The 14,173-nt window shown below is 42.8% G+C and overlaps 1 protein-coding gene across 10 annotated transcripts in view; it reads right to left on the bottom strand.

Moving 5' to 3' along the window:
• UNC13B (unc-13 homolog B) overlaps window positions 1–14,173 on the bottom strand; it is a 397,323-nt gene that overhangs the window by 106,692 nt on the left and 276,458 nt on the right. For all 10 annotated transcript variants that reach the window (XM_043546786.1, XM_043546787.1, XM_043546788.1 and 7 more), the window contains 3 exons: window positions 8,721–8,890; window positions 3,084–3,199; window positions 661–824 (listed from right to left, as the gene is read on the bottom strand). In XM_043546786.1, the coding sequence (XP_043402721.1) occupies window positions 661–824; window positions 3,084–3,199; window positions 8,721–8,890 (450 nt within the window). The remainder of the gene's footprint in view (window positions 1–660; window positions 825–3,083; window positions 3,200–8,720; window positions 8,891–14,173) is intronic.

A 14,173-nucleotide genomic window follows, 5' to 3' on the forward strand; every position in this document is an offset into this window, starting at 1 on the left:
TCAGAGCTCAGTGTTTAGGAAAGGCCCCCAGGAAACCAAGAATTGGAACAGTCTGGTTTCAAACAGAGCAAACCAGGTCATCGCCTTCGGCAAATCCTCCTACTTAAAAACTGGTTGTTCTGGTTCTTGACCCAGGATTCTTTGATCACCATGAAAGAGCACTGGTGTTAAATTTGGGTCACAAATACCCTTCTTCCTCATCCCCACTAAACGCTTTTATTTGGGCGTAGGGAAGACACATTTTAAATAACTCAGGGGTCAATTAATGGAGGACCCAGAATCTCACACCATCAATGGTTTACCTCTGGGAATCAAGCTCATGCTTATTTACATCAACACCACCGGATACGGCTGCTCAGACTTGAAATTCAAGGGGCAGGACTATCAGCCAGCTGTGGGTTCCGAGTCCCTCAATCCTGATCCTTCTTCACCCACTGATTTCTATCTTTTGAGGAAGCTAAGCTAAGAGCATGACGGCCCTTTCCTACTCACAATAAACCTAAAGGACAGTAGCCAGCAGAGCCAGATGTGAAATCGCAGGCCATGCCAGCTATCCTAAAAATATTGAGTACCCAACATATTTAGAACTCTTCCCTTTGAGATTAAATAAATTAACTACAGCAAGGGTTCAGTATGAGGAACACATGGAGAGTAACTTACGTCATAGCCTGGTATATTGTTTCTATACCATAACGCATTGCAAATTCATCCACGATCTCTTGGGCTGTCTCATCAAAATACACCTTCCAGGCATCATCTCCTTTGGCATCAGGGATCTTCACCACCCCGTTCCCTTGAATGTCTGTGAGATAGTGGAAGAGGTTCTGAAATGGAAACAAACTAAATTAAACCTGATGTGTTGGAAGCTTCTAAGGCTGAGCGCAATGTGACCGTCTTGGAACCACCCTGGAGACAGAACATCTGAAACACCTATTTGCTTTTTTATTAATATATCTCAGTTTTCTTCCTCAGCATCCATGACAGGATTCCTCAGATTCATCCCTACAATTTCACCTACCAATATAAATAACTCACTCATACTCTGAGGAAATAACGCTTTAGCTATTCCATCAGTGCTCAAATTTACGTTAACAAAGGACAGCATGGACAACCTGCCCCCAGGACCAAACCCAATGTGCATGAAGTGGAGCAGACCTTTAACACAAGCGTGAGGCCTGCAACTACAGGTCACCGCCCCCATGGGCCACACCTCAGTACTGAAGGTAAGGGAAACTGCAAGCTGTGGTTTCAAATAATTGTTAAAGGTATGTGCAACTTTGGATATGTCCTTAATGTGACTTTGTATAAATCTAAAGAAATAAAAATAAAATGGATGGAACTTCACAAGCATATTTGATTCACAAACTGCATGTCTGCCATGCACCCGAATCATACAGATGCAGTCTGCCCATAGTAAAACCACCTAACAGAACTGTGCAAAAATTGGCTTAATGCTTTTTCAGCTTCTCTGTCACATCATGGACCATTCACAATGATCCCCATGGTCTGAGGTGCTCAGAATGGAAAGCTAGCCAGCGTTTCACCATGATTCTACAGCTTCCTTAATCATTCTGGCACAACAAACTTCACTATGCAGCCACAAGCCTTTGCCCTCCAAAGTTTCAAGCTAACAACAGTCACACAAAGAACAAGCTGTAACATTGCCTAAAACGAGGTGCAGAACAAAGCCTTCGAAGGTTTAACACTCCACTTTACATTTGTAATTTAATTAGATTGCAAGGCCCTTGGGGGAAAAAGCACCTCCCTCAGTGGGCCAAATTGTGCAACTTTTACTCCAAGGGAATTCCCACTGGTTGCAATGAAAGTTCTCTTGAAGTAAGGACTTTGTAAAAGATGCAATAAAGTATTTTCTTCCGCCAGCGAAATCTCAGACTGATTGGTCTCCTGAAACTTAAAAGGCTCTGTAGGGGAGATAAAAATTACTTAAAACGGACGAACTGTTTAAACTAATGTAACGGTCCTTTCCCAGGCATTCATTATTTGCCAAACATTCTGATCATTATGATCTTTGGAAAAAGGGATATTTCTAACGATATCCCAACTGACTTGGGCTCAGAAAAGAATCAGCTACGCACCCTTATTCATTCCAACCTTCAGCCTCATCTAGTTACACTGGAAAGGCTTTCACCCACTGCTGCTGTATAGTAATCAACACACGCGCAGTTCAGCATATTTCTCAGTGTTCCTCCAACTCATGTCGTATACAGATACATAAGCCTTCAGGACATTCGCCTCCTCCGTGTGTAAATCAAGTGATGAAAAATCTCATGTTCTAATTAGGAGCCACAGGACTTTTTGCTTTAACCTATGATTTCTCCCGATCTAATTATTTTAGCTGCAAAGCATCTCAGTTTTGTCTGTGATATACAGAAACATTGGATAAAAGAAGGAAAGAAATGATCTTTCAAAAGGAGGAAGGGAATGACCCTGCATATTGAGAAGGGGGAAAAAATCCAGACAATTAGAGAAGCAGAGTTGCCACTGAACTAAAAAGCAATGATTTGACCGTAACACCTGCTTGCCAGCCCATTACATTTAGTTGACACCTCTTATCCTTATTCTTCCACCTCCCAGAGGTATCTGGCCCACTTTTGCCCACCGCAAGAGACACCAAGGATTGAACAGCCATGGATGCTGGATTATCCTCTATTGCCTAATGGTCCGTAGTAGTAAAGTAGTGCAGCAGTGTGGGGGAAGATTATACTGCCAATGTTTGCACTCCGCCTGCTCAGTGGATAAATAGAGGGGCTTCACCCCCAAGACTGATACCCTAAAATATTTCAGAAGACAATTAACAATTTATTCACAACCCATCCAAGATGAGATATCCCACCTTGTACATGGGCAAAGCTTTTGTAGCTTTCTTAAAACAGGCAGTGCTAGCCACATCTTAATGCGCTTAAAAGGGCTTATAGTTACAACTGGACAGACTATGGTCTTTATATAAGCAGGCTGAGAGAGTTCATGGGGAAGAAGACACGGACATATACCACATTACCAAGCCAAGGGGTTAGGACAGAGAATGCATAACTACTACCACTATCCACCACTGGCTTACTCACTTCGTGAAGGCATGTATACTGAATGTGATACGGAGCCACCTTCTCTTCTCCTTTTATTTCCACATTGATTTGCAAGCGTATAGCACCAGATACAGCAGATTTATCGGTTCTTTTCTCTAGAAAGAAAAATAAATAGTAAGTTAAAAATATTTTTCTTTGCACAGGAACTAGCTCTTATGGCCACAGCAGCACAACGCAGTAAAAGGAAAACACACGTGGAAGTCCAGGCTGACTTTGAAGTGAAATACGACCCTTCAATATCGTCTTTTTCAAAGTGTTCGTGTAAATTTGCATTTACCAAATGAACACACGTGCCATGACATATTTGCGCCGTCTCACACACAACTGGGATAACTACATGCGTATTTCAGACATGCGCAATTCAACGCATAAAAAAAATAATTAAAACGCAGTCCTTTAGCTCCACTGGCACAGGACAGCCACTCAACTAACACGCAGGTTATTGAATCAGAAAAGCCAAAGAACATGCTGAAACCCTTTATTTCAGAGGGTGTGTGAATCTGAGAATGAATTTAGTGACCATGAAATTAAGGAACTAAGGGTTAAACTTTCAAAAGCAACTATGTGATTAGGAGACTACAGCCCATTTTCAGAGTTGATTTAGACGTGTAGGCGTCAAAGGGCATGTCTACTACATGAACACTCTGTGGCAAGCTGGTGTGTAAATCCACAGCGTCCCAAAGTGCCACACACTAACTGCCCGTGTGAACCCTGCAGCTGTACACTAAAGGTTCCCTAGTGCAAATTCAGATACTGCTGTTAGACAGGTTTTCAGTCTCGTTGACTTAGGTTCCTAAGTCACTTCCGAAAAGGGGACTTGAGCACTTCAGAACATTTTACCCTCACTTCAGTTGGATTAAGAGCATAGCTCTGCCCATGTACCTCGATCACATGCTAAAGTGCTTGTTATACCAGTCCAGGCCCTTAAACAGGTTTGCAGCACCCTGTGGAATTCTGCACCTTGGCTTTCCAGCACCAAGGGACAATTAAGACAGATTCTGTGGTGGTTTTGTGTTGGAGACTACCATAATCCCAGCCAATTTATTTCTACTTGTTTCACACATGAGAATTGGAATCCAGTCTCTACAGGTAACAGGATATTCTAAGCCACTGCACCACCAACCCCACAGGTTTATTTTTCCCTGGTGTTAGGCTACCAAAGGTTAGTCCACCCAGCACTTGTTCAGTTTTGAAACCTGGGATCCACCTTTCCTGAGACACCCCTGCTGGAATGGGTAACAACTTGTGCTCTTTTTTCATCTCTTACACAGTTAGAGACCATTGTCTGTCACCCCAGGGATTCCCCTATTCAAACACTTTTGATTCTTTTCATCTTTGTAAATCTTGAGGCCTGCACCTGGTCAAGGTGCACAGGGCTGGCCCCAGGGATGCTCACAGTTCTCAGTGTTGATTGGGTTATCCCGAAGCCTTCCTATACAAACATCATTCAATAACCATGACAGTCAGCTAGTTCTTAGCTTCCAGCAGAGACCCCACACAACCCCCTTCCGGGACACACTGAGAAGACGGTCAGACACAGGGGTAATATACCTATGTGGCTATGCCGGGCATGTCTTTGTCACCATTACAAGAGAGTAGAGCAGAGTGGGTTCCCATAGGCAGAAGGCGCAAATACCACTCACTGAAGTTCGTCTTTGTTTTGGTCCTTGCTTGTAGAATGCTGTTAACATTACCCCTATGGTAGTGGTGGCCAAGGTATGACTTGAAGGACAAATGCATCCAGCCCAAGAGCTCTCCAATGGCTCTTAACTTGAATATAGACGTTATAGTCTGTGGAGACTACAAGTCTCAGCATGCAAAAATGTATTTTGATTTGAGATGTTCTGACCTAACCTAAGAATGGCCCTACTGGGTCAGACCAAAGGTCCATCTAGCCCAATATCCTGTCTTCTGACAGTGGCCAATGGCAGGTGCCTTAGAGGGAATGAACAGAACAGGTAATCGTCAAGTGATCCATCCCCTGTTGCCCATTCCCAGCTTCTGGCAAACAGGGGCTACGGATACCATCTGAGTCTCGACAGACTACAATAAGGACAAATGCAAAGTACTCCACTTTGGAAGGAACTATCAGTTGCACACACACAAAATGGGAACTGACTGCCTAGAAAGGAGCCCTGCGAAAATGGACCTGGGGTCATAGCAGATCACAAGCCAAACACTGTAACACTGTGCCACTGTAAGCTCTCTAGTGTAGACATGGCTTAGTCCTGCCATGAGTGCAGGGGACTGGACTAGAAGACTTCTCAAGATTCCTTCCAGTCCTACGATTCTACATTGTCATACTAAAAATAAGCACCACGGCAAACTCCTCCATTTGATGCACACAAGGTATGGCCATCAGGCTACTTGCATACCATCCATATTTGAGCAAAGTCTGGATACTCCTGGTCAACTCCAGGCCCAACTCTCTGGACAACACACTTAACGATGAAAATGTCTTCAAAGGAATCAATCAAGAAAACACATTTAAAGATCTCATTCTTGTCACCCAAAAATGTTTTTTCCCTTAAATTACTTTGCAGTACAAAGTCCTTTACTACTACATGAGTCAACAATGCGATGCTGTTGCAAAAAAAAAAAAAAGATGCAATTTTGGGTTGCATCAACAGAGGCATAGCATGCAAGTCACAGGAGGGGATAGTACCGCTCCACTCCACACTGGTTTGGCCTCAGCTGGAGTACTGTGTCCAATTTTGGTCACCAATGTAGAGAGAGAAAAGATGTAGAGAAACTGGAAAGGATCCAGAGGTGAGTGACAAGGATGATCAGAGGGATGGAATTCAAGCCATAGGAGCAAAGGCTGAAGGAACTGGGTATGTTTAGTTTGGAAAAGAGGACGTTAAGGGGAGACATGAGATCTGTCTTCAAATACATGAAAGGCCGCTATAACAGAAGATGGAGAAAAGTTGTTCTCTCTTGCCATAGGGAGCAGGATAAGAGGCAATGGGTTCAAACTATAGTATAGTATGTTTACATTAAATCTCAGGAAAAAATTCCTCACTGTAAGAACAGTAGAACAATGGAATAAACTTCCTCAGGAAGTCGTGGAATCTCCTTCACTGGAGATTTTTATAAAGAGTCTGGATAGCCATCTGTCTTGGATGGTTTAGACACAACAAATCCTGCATATTGGCACTGGCAGTCCCTTCTAACCCCTTAATTCTACAGTAACGACAGGAGTAATGAACTCGTGGAACAAGAAGGAGTTGCCTCTTCAAGCGTTGGAACACAGTGAATTGAATCGTAAGCCACTCCTCTGTCACACGTCTCTGATGCTAAACAGTGCTGTGGCAGGAAAGGACTAAAAGCTACTAACGACAATTTATCAGAGCATTAGAAATATTTGCTGGCAATCAAGCCTGTCCCAAATTCAAACATATGTCTCGAGCTCTGCAACAGAACTGATGTGTCTAACAGAGCATTTTCCTCTACACAGAATTGAATGTTCCTCAATTGTTGCTGCACAAGACAGACAGTTAATGATGCTAAAAATAGAGGTGTTAAATGCTTCCACCAGGTAAGCACATACTGCTTTAGAATGTGAGGACATTATACCCCCTGATTACCATCTTCATCACTTGCATTAACGTGGCCAGGATGCAACAGAAGGTAACATGCCTCAGGTCCAATTTTCCAGACTTCAAACCCACTTCTCCACAACACTACTGACCCACACGGGCTGCCCATTAACCCCAGCAACAATTTAAAAAATGAATGCTCCTTTGTAGTACAGTAAATAAAGAAGTCTGTTATAACTTCAGAAATCCATAAAAATATATCTGCCTGCATCCCTAATCTGGGCTAATCAAAAAATCAAAAACCAAATTCCCAGTATAGATGACTAAAGTGCTAAGGGTTAGAATTATTGAGTGCTGAGTTTCTTTGCACATTGACAACCAGCGGGACTTTCTGAGAGTGGAATGGACTACACTGTCTTTAAACTACTCTTCTGTCAGAATTCACTAAAGGAGCCTTTCATACAGACTTAACAGAATGAACTATTTCATTCCATCTACAGATCTTTTTGGAACGAACTCCCACCTCCCAATCCTGCTCAATTAATTGACCACTAAAATGAGGGACAGTGGGAATCCACAATGTCTGGGGTATGGCCATCTTATTTTTGCCAGCCTGGTCCTTTGTGCCTTTTCCGACACTCTGCAAGGAAACAGCATCTTTAATAAGTTACTAACTCCTCTGAGCTTTACTTAACTTTTCTTGCTATGAGGAGAAACATCCGCCACTAAGATGTCCTCTGTGTCCTCATATGAGCCTTCAAGATTCCCCACTTTCCTGCTTCTAATTTTTTTTTTAAAATATAAACCAGCCTTGGTGAAATGTGCTCATCTAACAGCCCTTGAGATTGAAAGCCTGTTTATTCACAGTACAGGTACAACATAGGCCCTGGCATCTCATACCCACAGGGAGCACCTCATAGGATGAGAGAGGAGTTCAGACTCTGGTTTCACGAAGTAAGCACCCAACAAACAAATTAATTCCAACTAAGGGTCACATGTGTCTGCTAAGAAGTGGACTGAAATTCAATAATTTATTTCTTATAGGCCAGTGAACAGTTCTCCAATGCTTAAAACTTTCAGTTATCTATCAGTTGAGGGTGGATTTGAACTGGTGACCTACAGGTGAAAGATGCCATATCCCATTCCTCAGTCAATCTGCCATCCCCAAAGCCCTCTTACTTCTGTTAAACAATAGAAAGAACTCTCTCCTCCATTCTCAGCCTAGGCAGAACAGAAGAGAGTCTAAAAACAAAAACTGAACCTACATCTCCCACACAGCTGTACAGAATAATCATCACTGGGCCCACTGGGGAGGCCAGAGGAAAATTTCAGCCCAGTACAGATGTCAGAGTTTGTCCCTACTCCATCCGCAAACTCAGTTCTTTAAAAGCAGCTTCTCCTTCAGCCACTCTGGAGACACTGCTCCCCCTCCCAGAAACACAGATCTGGGGCCCTGTGAGAGGCAGCAGAAGCAGCATTAGGATGAAGGCAGTTCGTAATCTTCAAAATTCTTTCCCATCGCCACGTGCACATACTGTCACTGCTCAGATACAACTCACCCGCTTACTGTCAGCGGGGGGGGGGGGGGGGCGCACCATCACCACCTCCTCCTCTTTCCCCCATTTTGTGAATGGCCCCTACATCTCAAAAAAAAAAAAAAAAAAAAAAAAAGTGTGTGTGTGGCCAAAACTATTTAGCACGTGTGTCAAATTCACAAATAGTTTCAGGTCAACCAAAACTTAATTTTTTAGCAAATCTACTATTCATGGAAAAAATTTCACCCAGCTCTAGTGATTTATAATGCTTGCAAAGAGAAAATACTCTGCCTTTATGATTCTCCAAAGAGCATGTATTGGCCAATGTTTTTCACTGGGAAGACCACCACCTGATAGCCTGCCCCGCAACATACCCCCAAAACTCTTCAAAGTCACATGTTCTTTGGAAATTACACTAATGCACGCACAGGATTATGAGAGTTCCTAACCCAAACATGCCTAATTTAGTAAGGAAAGTTCCATACATTTGTAAACTATACCAAGGATTGTAATCTAAATTAGAGGACTGAAAAGCTACTCACCAAGATTGTACCATACATCCATCTCTCCACTCAGTGTGCGGACTTCGATGATGGTCTGCCCCAAAAAATCGTCCGACTCACGTTTCAGCCTCTGCTTGACACGAGACTTAATGTCGTCATCCTCATCCCAGACACGCACTTTGATCCGATCCGAGGAGTTATGGCACTCACTGTGAACAAGACAAGTAAATACAGATGGGTGACCAGCCACAGAATCCAAGGGTGTAGAATGCATGGTTTTACAGCATGACTGACCATTCTCTGCTATTCGTTTAGTGGTATTCATTTCATAGATGTTCATTCACATTGGCAGCTGATGATGAAGGATGCGAGATGTAAATAAAATTTAAGTACTCAACAGGAATTGTGCTACAGAGTTTTTGAAGGCCTTCTGCTACAATGTAGCCACAAAACTCTGAGGACCCTGACCACTACCAGGGACTGCTAGAGGATACTGCATGCCGCTTAGTGATTTGATTATAGTGTATTAGTCAGAGGTTCAAACTTCTGTTAAACAACAAAGAACTCTCTCCTCCATTCTCCTCTCCTCACCAAAGAAGACTCAAATGGAGGCCATTAACTTAATTTTGTTTGAGACTTTATTAGTGTCACTAGCAAAGCAACAGTGTATTAATGCACAAAACAACACAGTCAGGGAGATGATATAATACTGCTTCTGTGTGGGAGGAAGGGATGGGAAACAGCAACTCTAACGAAGTTGGTATTTAAGAGCTACAACATGCCCCAGGCAGGGAACTAAAGAAATCTCCTTCAAAAAGGCAGCTTTGTTCTCAGTTGAAGCTTCACATCTGATCTGATGCCGAGAAAAAAAAAACTCAGGTATCCTAAAACCTAAACAGGCAGGTGACCTGCACAACACACAGAGGAAGTGAGAGAACTCAAAAGCTATAGTGACACAGCGAATAGAGAGATCTTGTCACAAAAGCTTTGCTCATTTATTGGGCATGTGATGTGATAAAGCAATTTGAATGCTCATATAAAACCATGACAAGGGTGATTACTCATCATAACCGTTACAAATGTCTGGCCGCACCAGAAAAAAAAAGGGGGTGCCTGAAAATATGGCAATTCCTGCTGACGGTCTATGTTCTAGCCTTTTCAAACCTACTGCATCTGTTGCTAAGCAACAGGGGGAGAATGAACAAGGAGAGAGAATGAAGAAATGGGTCAAAAGAGATTTGCTAAGCCAAGTCAGTGAAATGTGGCAGCAACCGTGGTGTTTACATGTTCCCTACCAAGAACTCATTTGGTCTCCCATTGCCATCTATTGTGTTTTAGGATTCATTAACAGACAGCTAATGCAGAAGAGCTCACTGTGAATGAAATGGAGAAATGCAGAGGCAATTTGAGGTTGTCCTGATCGTTTGCTGCTGTTTGAAAACCAATCCATTCTGCATTCCTCAAGGGATTCAAAGTACCACTTAGAAGACAGAAAACCAATGTTTCAATCAATATTTCCCTGGTTTTAATTCTTTCCCTCCCACATGTAAACATGTGCAGGTGTTTAAGATGATTTGTTGCATGGTGTGCTGAAGAGGAGATGCTAAGACTGTTGGCTCTTCCTCTAGCTCTCAAACCTATTTGGGCATGTTGCCATCTCTGTAGGCCCAGCAGAATAAGAGGCTACACACTAAAAATTCTTCATAACCAAAACAAATATTATAAAAAACTCTCTCAATGTCCTAGGGGCAGATTTGGAAAGGTATTTAATTGCCCGAAGATGGAGACAGACATGCACAATGGGATTTTCACAAGCTCCTAAGCAAGTTAGGTCCTTAACTCCCACTGACAGCATTTTTCGGTGCCTAAGGACTTCTATTAACCTGGCCCTAGGTCTCGACCCTCTACTACAGTCTGTCAAAGGTACTGCTTCTTTAGGAAGATACTCAAGCTGATTTGACCTAGTTTGATCTGCACTATGCGCCTTTTAAACTTGAACATGCACCACACGAGGTACCTGGAATAACGGTGTTCTCTTTCTTTACTTACAACAGGGGACCGCGCAGCACCACAATCACCGCAGAATGTTACGTGAGAGTTTTCAGTGGTACCAACTGGATCTGTACACCTCAAGACTGTTACTGTCTCTACCATACACACCTTTCCCAGAGGGATGCTACTATTTTTGTGGGGCTTCTTCCTCTTTGTATTTCCTCTCCTGGCTCTGTACCAGAGTGATTCACCAGAGCTCTCTGTGCTGTTAAACACCTGAACCTGGGGGGACAAGGCAGGTGGTGGGGCAGGGCGGGGGGGAGGGGGGGGAGGCGGGGTTTAAGGCAGAGTACACCTATAGAATCTGCAGTCTTTGTTACTGTTGAACCAAAACAGCCAGGCTGATATCAGCCCCACTTCTACAGAAACGAGAGCTCTGGGATCCAACTCGAACACGTTTATTGTCTGGGAGATGAAGGACAATGCTCACTTTTAAATTGAAACAGCATAAACCCAGTCTTGTGGAGTCTGAACATATATCGCAGTGATATAAAACGTTCCCATAATGCAGGAAGCAGCACCCCTCTAACACTCTCCAGCACTTGCTGCACTTCTTATGTTCCTGTTTTCTCTTTTTTAAATATATTTATATTAGTTGGAGTGTTTTTATTGTGATTGTTTGTGACATTTCACCTCGATTGTCTAGTTGTACTGAATTATTTAAAATAAAAATTTTCAATAAAAATAATGTACAAAAACCAGGGGGTAAAAAATGAATAAAAAAAGATGAAATGAGTCAAACTGCTTCCAAGATGGTATTTTCAGTGGGGGTCTAAATTAGCTGTTACCATTCAAGAAAGATCTTGGACTCATTGTGGATAGTTCTCTGAAAACATCCACTCAATGTGCAGTGGCCATCAAAAAAGTGAACAGAATGTTGGTAAACATTAAGAAAGGGATAGATAAGAAGACAGAAAATATCATATTGCCTCTATATAAATCCATGGTATGCCCATATCTTGAATACTGTGTGCAGATGTGATCGCCCCATCTCAAAAAAGATACATTGGAGTTGGAAAAGGTTCAGAAAAGGGCAACAAAAATGATTAGGGGTATGGAACAGCTTCCATATGAGAAGAGATTAATCAGACTGGGACTTTTCCAAGCTGAAAAGAGACGATTAAGGGGGGATATGATAGAGATCTATAAATTATGACTGGTGCGGAGAAAGCAAATAAGGAAGTGTTATTAACTCCTTCTCCTAACACAAGAACTAGGGGTCATCAAATGAAATTAATAGGCAGCAGGTTTAAAACGAACAACAGGAAGTATTTCTTCACACAATGCACAGTCAACTTGTGGAACTCCTTGCCAGAGGATGTTGTGAAGGCCAAGACTATAACAGGGTTCGAAAGAGAACCAGATAAGTTCATGGAGGATAGGTCCATCAATGGCTATTAGCCAGGATGGACAGGGATGGTGTCCCTAGCCTCTGTTTGCCAGAAGCTAGGAATGGGCGACAGTGGATGGATCACTTGAGGATTACCTGTTCTGTTCATTCCCTCTGAAGCACCTGGCATTGGCCACTGTCGGGAGACAGGATACTGGACTAAATGGACCTTTGGTCTGACCCAGTCTGGCCGTTCTTATGGGAGGCAGGGAAATTGGTGAAACTGTGACTTAATGCCTCCTTTTCACAAATAAGAGTTTCCCTGGCTTATGCCACTATCATTTATTTATTATTTTAATTCCTGTAGTGCTCTGATGGCCAAATTAGACTCAGGACACCATTGTGCTTAGTATAGTGAAAACACAGAGGAAGACACGGTCCCTGCTCTGAAGAGTTTACAGTTAGAGCTGGTAAGGAATTTTTGACAAAATATTTATCAGAAAATGCAATTTCATTGACACAAAAACTGTTTGTGGAGAAGGGTCGGCGTCTATTAATTTCCTGATTCAAACAACATTTTGGAAAAAATGTTTTGAAATTGTCAAAACATCCAGTTTCAACATTTTTTAAATGAAATGTTCCATTTTACAGTTCAAAACTTTTTAATTCAAAATTTCAGCTTATTTATAGTCTAAAAAAGTAAACTAATTAAAAAGGTTGAAACTGAAATAAAACATTTCAACTGACCCAATCAAAAAAAAAAAACCAATCCTGTATTATCTCTTTGTGAACATTTTCAAGATTTTGACTTTTTGTTCCAATTTCTGGCAGGAAACATTTTGGAAAAATGGAAAATTCTTCCAGGATACAAAAACTGTTTCCCTATTCAGTTCTACCTACAGTGTTTTTAAGACAAGAGGAAACTTGTGGGTGTAACAAACAATTGAAGGAACGGGGGAGGGAGGACAAGGGAAAGAGGAATATTTACATAGATTTAAATAGGCCAGCTAAGCACATAGCTAAATGATTTTGAGCCATTTAAAAAATATAAGTTACAAGGTAAAATTAAAAGGATAAATATCTGAAATGCCTAGCGAGCACTTATACAGCCATTTGGGACTTGTATTTCCTTTAGGAATCATGGTAGCAGTGGCTGTGGAGGGGAGTTTTGAAGGAGAACAGGGTAATACCGTTACAGGCTAGTGTTACAGGGAGAGTTCCTGCACATAAAGGGTGGCATGGAAGAAAGTGAAAAAGGTGTTTGTAAGAGAGGTGGATAATATAGAGTGGCATTGATGACAGCGTGAAGGAGATGGAGGAGGACATGAAAGGACAGAGCAGATAAGCAGGAAGACGGGCTCTCTGCAGGAGTTTTTAATGGATCTGAGGGGAGCAAGGTGGTTGTCTGGAAAACCAGGGTAGAGGCAGCTATCTGAGGTGATGCGGGATGAGGGAGTTGTAATGATGTAGAGAAACAGAAAGAGTGACTCAGAGATGTTCGAGGGAGAAAGCAGCAAGGTTTGGATACAGCCTGAATGAGCAGGCTGAGAGAAGGTGGAGTCCAAGCCGTCCCACTTACAGATCTGGGGAAGGGAGGATAGTTGTGTTGTCAACAGCGATGGGGAAAACAGCGAGCCAGTGTTTCTGGCCATGTTAACTTTTAAAAGGAGAGGCCAGCTAAGCACATGGAGAGACAGACAGGTTAGGGTGGAGAGGCCATTGCGTAAGTTGTCAGTGTGAAGATGGCAATTGTATCTAAGCAGATGAGGTCACCATAACAAATGGTACAGCGAAGGGAGCAGAAGAAAGAGCCTAGTGCAATCCCCATGACAGTGAGAGAGGGAGGCAGAGAAACAATCAAAAGAGATGAGGAAGGGATGGCTTGAGAGATCAGAGAACCAGGGCAGGAGAAGAGTATAAATCAGGGATCGGCAAACTTTGGCACGCAGCCCATCAGGGTAAGCCCCTGGTGTGCAGGGCCGGTTTGTTTACTTGCCGCGTCTGCAGGTTCGGCCGATCGCAGCTCCCAGTGGCTGCAGTTCGCCATCCCAGGCCAATGGGAGCTGCGGGAAGGGCGGCCAGCACATCCCTCAGTCCGCGGCGCTTCCCA

The sequence above is a fragment of the Chelonia mydas genome, chromosome 5 (assembly GCF_015237465.2).
Source record: "Chelonia mydas isolate rCheMyd1 chromosome 5, rCheMyd1.pri.v2, whole genome shotgun sequence".
Classification (NCBI taxonomy): domain Eukaryota; kingdom Metazoa; phylum Chordata; order Testudines; family Cheloniidae; genus Chelonia; species Chelonia mydas.